Raw genomic sequence first — 5,105 nt, 5'->3', positions numbered from 1 at the left:
GATCAGTTTGGCCATTAGCTTAATTCAGGGTAGATAACTTGAAATGCTTGATGTTTAAAAGGCAGCATGGGAGGGGAAGAGTTTGATGTGGTCCTATCAAAAAACAGGGTGAAAAATTGCAGTATGGGAGGAAATGGGACCCTAGGAATGGAAATGTCTCATTAGTGGGCTGTGAGACAATGGAAAACTCCTTTTATGAGACAGGTACTTTTGACTTGTTCCTGAAAAGGGGTAGTACACAAGTGAAGATGGTTTCAGTCACTTTTTGTGTTCTCTGGTTTTGATCTAGGTCTGCTCCAGCTCCTACCCAAGGTCCCACCAGTGCTGGAGCTACAGGGCCACCTCCTGCTACCAAACGGCTGCAGCGGACACAAGCCCAGGTGGATGAAGTAAGTGGCTCCAGGTGATTTGTTGCTCACTATAAGGGTGCTGATGTGGTTTTGGTTTGTGTGTGTCTTTGTTTTTTTCTGTAAGATACTTTTCCTCCCTAGTGATCCAGTAATTCCTGCCCACCTGAAGGCAGTGAATCTAGGAAATGAGATTTACCAAGGATGGCATTTACGAGGAGACAGACTGCACAAGAGAGATTCTGCATATGAACATCCTTGTACCAGTAACACTTCTGCAGAACAAACATGGGTATTGTGCCAATTCAGAAACTCATCCTAGTCGGTCAGGTTAGAGGAAATGTGATAATGGAACCAGCTCTTTTAACATGTTCCTGCATTCCTGAAGGTTAGATGCTAATCCCACAGGCTGTGTCACAGGGACAGACCATCAGTTTCTCACAGGTAGATTCAAGCCATGAGGATTGTTCAGTTGAAGATGCTGTCATGTGTGGGTGTCTTTCTTTGGGGATAAATTGTGATGATTAATCAACTGGTTTATGGCACCTATCTGATCTGTTAAGCTTTGACCTTCGAACTACATCTTTCCTGGTTTTCTTTCATGTCGTGTGAGTAGATCATCTGTAGGTGGCACCACACACTACAGCACTACACTCCTCTGGCTACTCTGCGCCAGGCAGTTCTGCACAGCGCTTCTGACCCAAACCTGAAACTCGGCAACACTGATTAAGAGAAAACGTTTGGTCTTAGTAAAATGACTGACATTTTTAATGTTATATCAATACTGGTACAGTATTTCAACTATATCGAGGTTGGGTTTTCCCCCTCTGATTTCTCTAGGCATCCTAGAGCTTATTTTCTAAGGCCCAGATCTTGGCTTTACTCTAGACAAATATTTATTTATTCAAAATAAACGCAGTCTCATCTGAACAAGTGTTCATTGCGGTCAGGTTAAATTCAATAAATAGTTCTGGGTAGAAGAAAAAAAAGACAGGATGGGTAAGAAATGTTACAGTATTTTGTGCCAGCATTTTCAAATAGTTTAAGTTTTTCACTATGAAACATTGTACCAAGACAACATTGAGCTCAATACCAGCTAAGAAATTAAAACAAAAGTTTCTTTTATTTGATATGAAATTAAATGTTTGGAAAGTTTTGGTTTGGAAAAGTAAGAAAGAAAACTTGTGTTGACCAAAACATTTGATTTTGTTCTAGGTTTGGTAGACAAATGAAACAAATGTTTTGAGATTTGGAACAGCATTTAACCCTGTGCCAGTACTTTCAAGGATTTTTTCACTACCAGCTTCATCTCACTGTGTTTAAATCATGTATTTGTTTAATAAGTCTGGAGTTTTGCAAATAATAGTTAAATTACATTAAATACAAACAACATGACTTCCTTATTACAGAGTGTGAGAAGTAACAGCCCAGCAATCGTACTCACTGCTACAGTAAGTGGACACAACTACTAAGTCTGGTATACTGTCATTTACATTGGGGATGAATTTGTAAAGGAATGCTACTTAAGAGTTATTGCCTTGCTAGAAAGGTACTTCTTGTCTAACTCAACATATAAGATATATGCATGAAAGGGCCTTACCTCTTGTGTACTGGCTGTGCACACGTTTTTGCTGAGGCTGTGAAATGAGGGGGCACGAACTCACTGCTACGCTTCAGGCTGAATTTTCTCAGGTAATATTTTCTCCTCCTCCACTTTCAAGCAGGACTTCAAATTATGGCTGGGAAGTCATCTTGTTTGAGAAAGAACTGCAGAATGAGTAAATTCTTTGGTCAGGAAATGCATACGGTTCCCTGTAGAGTGGCCTTTATCTAGCCAATTTCTCTAGTTCAGGTAAGGAAGTTATATTGAAAGTATAAAGAAAATAATGGCTTGGTCTTAGTGATGACAATTTGGATGCCAACCAAACTGTAGTGCAGTGGTCTCCACCAATTTTCTGTATTTATAGTGAAGTGGCTGGTTGTAGGCTAAAAGAAATGAAAAGCTTTAATGAAACTAATTACACTATTTCATAATGTCCCTTTATTTTTTATCTTTAAAAGCATCTGAGCGCAGTCTAGCTGTGTTTATTTTGTTCTCACTGTGTCTGATTTCCATAGGTATGGTTTTTGAGGCACTGTCCAGGTAACTGCCATCACATGCCATAATGGTAAATGGCTGGTTTCAGTATCGTATGTGACATTACAGAGTGTGAACATAAGGGTGACCTTCAGCTTTACTGTGTGTGAAATGTAACATGAGGCTGTGCCTTTGCAGGTGGTAGACATCATCAGAATGAACGTGGACAAGGTGCTAGAAAGAGACCAGATGCTATCAGAGCTTGACAACCGAGCAGATGCATTGCAAGCAGGTGCCTCACAGTTTGAAACTAGCGCAGCCAAACTGAAGAGAAAATACTGGTGGAAAAATTGCAAGGTAAGGAATAGAAAATCTTGTTAAAAATCACTTAATGGCATATATTACTTTCACTTGCATTTAATGGGGCTCTGCTTCCAGGATGGCATTTCTAAGTGGTCTCTTGTACAGGGCAGGAAGAGATGCCTTGCCCTTTAGGCTCTAGGAGAATAAGTCAGGCAACTTTGATCTTTAACAGAACTGACTATTTTGATAATTTCTGCTGTATATAAAATGTAGATACAAATTCAGATGCTTCAGTCAGTGCCTGCAAGCAGGGATGGGAGAGCATTCTATGTTAATTCATGTCAGCTTCCTGTGTGAACTGCAAAACCCAAACAGATACAGTGTATTCTGGTAGTGAAAGAAAAGAAGCTTTTTCCTTCTGGGAGATCATCAGCCTCTTGATCTTTCTTTAAGATGGTAAACTACAAAAAAATGAGTTAGTTTCACAAACTGCTGTGAGAATTGAGGAAATTACAGTCCCTTTTGAAAAGGGGCAGGTTAGGATAGAGCAGGACTTTAATCAACCAGCTGTCTCCTCTGCTGTCTTCAAAGTTTCATTTTTCCCTGCGAGCAGAGGGAACTTCACTCTCCTTTGGTTTTTCAGGATTTGTGTTTCCTAGACCTGGAAACTTTAGCTCCTCTTACTCACACAAGACCCCATATTCTTGCTTCTTTCTACTTGTGTACCACCAACATGAATGCTAGGCCAAAAATTCACCTACATTTCCATTTATCTTCAATAGCAACTTTGCTGCTGACCATTCATGTCCATGCAAACAAAACCACCAGTTCCCAAAGGAGAATCCCACATGTATCCCTCACGAGCCTGTTGCCTGCTTTGTCTCTTCAATCCACAGTGCTGTGAAATGTAAACCAAGACAAAGTATTCTGTGTTAACTACATGCACAAAACACACCAGAAATAAGTGGCTGTAGGTTAGAAGTTCAACTGAGTAGTTCCTCTGGGCATCTTCTAGCTGTTGCCCAGTTGCTTTGTCTCACAGTACAGGAAGCAGAGCTTTTGTGAGCTAAAAACACAGACTTTGAGTTAGGTTCACTGATGCTGACTGCAGTCACCACAATGACCTACACTACGCTAGACTTTCAAAGCTACCCTCATTTTCCTTTTGTCATTGTCCCTTCCCACTTTACCTTGACAAACAGAGTACCCTTGTCCTTCCTCTGGGTCACAAAATCTGCAAGGAGGGGGAAAAATAAATCTCCTGCAAGCCAATGGCTGGCCCTGTCCTCCAGACACACACAGTGAGGAATGAAGGCCTTGATCTGACATATTCCATGTTTGTTGTTTTTCAATCATTCCATTCTCACTGGGGTAATGATGGGAACTGGACTGCAGCATCTCTCATGGCCTCATTAGCATTCAGTATGTTTTATACCCCACAGAACTCAGTGCTGGTATGGTCTGTGTGCAGCTGGCTCTGATGTATCTGCTCCTGTGGGAACAAATCTCAACTTTGCAATGAGCTATTTCCAGGCTAACATGCTGGAAACTGTGCTGGCGAGCCTGAACTACCTCTCTCAACAGCACAGGTACACAAAGCCAGCACAAATAGCTACTAGGCATTAGACATCTTCCACCTGCCTCTTCCCTGCGTATGGGAATGTGGTGAAAAGTGACCAAGTTACTCTAATATAAAGGGTTATATGGCCATGCGTGGATCCAGCCACTTAAATCACCTCTGGAGTTCTTCTACTTCAGAAGTTTACTTTGAAATGGACGAGGTTGGTCACTGCATCTTAGCTGATGGACAAGCTCAGACAAGAGGCTTATGTCCATTGCTGGTGGTCAGCTGTTCCTGACATTTACCCTAAATTTGGGGCCTTAACAGTTCTGTTTCAGCGATTCTTTGCAAGAATTAAAAGCGCAAGGAATGACCCACTAAGTAAAAGCAAAAAATCAGAGGGGTTAATGTCTTTCATGTGAAAACCTGACTTTCTCTTTTTCCTTTTTCTTGCAACTTTCTTTTTATAGATGATGATCATCCTTGGTGTAGTATGCGCAGTCATTCTCATTATAATTATAAGTGAGTAGCTCATTTTCTCTTTTGTTTATGATCTCAATAGCTCTGTGACATGTGAAGTGCTGATATATTTTAAAAAGACATAAAAAGTTGATATAAAATATTTAAAGTGACAGATCTGTGAAATTCCCCTCTAGTGTCATGTTGTTACAGTGAGAATTACTGCAAACTCTCTAGAACTATAGGTGGAGTTTATTGACATTTAATGTATTTTACATTAGCATGTTACATAACTTTCCCTAGGATTAAAGACTCTCCCTTTTCATGATAATACAATTTTTTATGCGGTTTCAGATAC

The 5,105-nt window shown here is 40.5% G+C and overlaps 1 protein-coding gene across 1 annotated transcript; it reads left to right on the top strand.

The window, feature by feature from the left end:
• Positions 1–289: 289 nt before the first annotated feature.
• Positions 290–4,810, top strand: LOC104399828 (vesicle-associated membrane protein 2-like; the record flags this gene model as incomplete). Its single annotated transcript, XM_010012185.1, has 3 exons — positions 290–389; positions 2,623–2,781; positions 4,759–4,810. Coding segments are annotated over 3 exons (311 nt in total), but the record flags the coding sequence as incomplete, so codon positions are not given.
• Between the last annotated feature and the right edge of the window lie 295 nt (positions 4,811–5,105).

The sequence above is a fragment of the Nestor notabilis genome, unplaced genomic scaffold, assembly GCF_000696875.1.
Source record: "Nestor notabilis isolate BGI_N333 unplaced genomic scaffold, ASM69687v1 scaffold18793, whole genome shotgun sequence".
Taxonomy (NCBI): Eukaryota; Metazoa; Chordata; class Aves; order Psittaciformes; family Psittacidae; genus Nestor; species Nestor notabilis.
The sequence above is the reverse complement of the archived record's forward strand: the minus strand, read 5'-3'. Positions and strand labels throughout refer to the sequence as shown.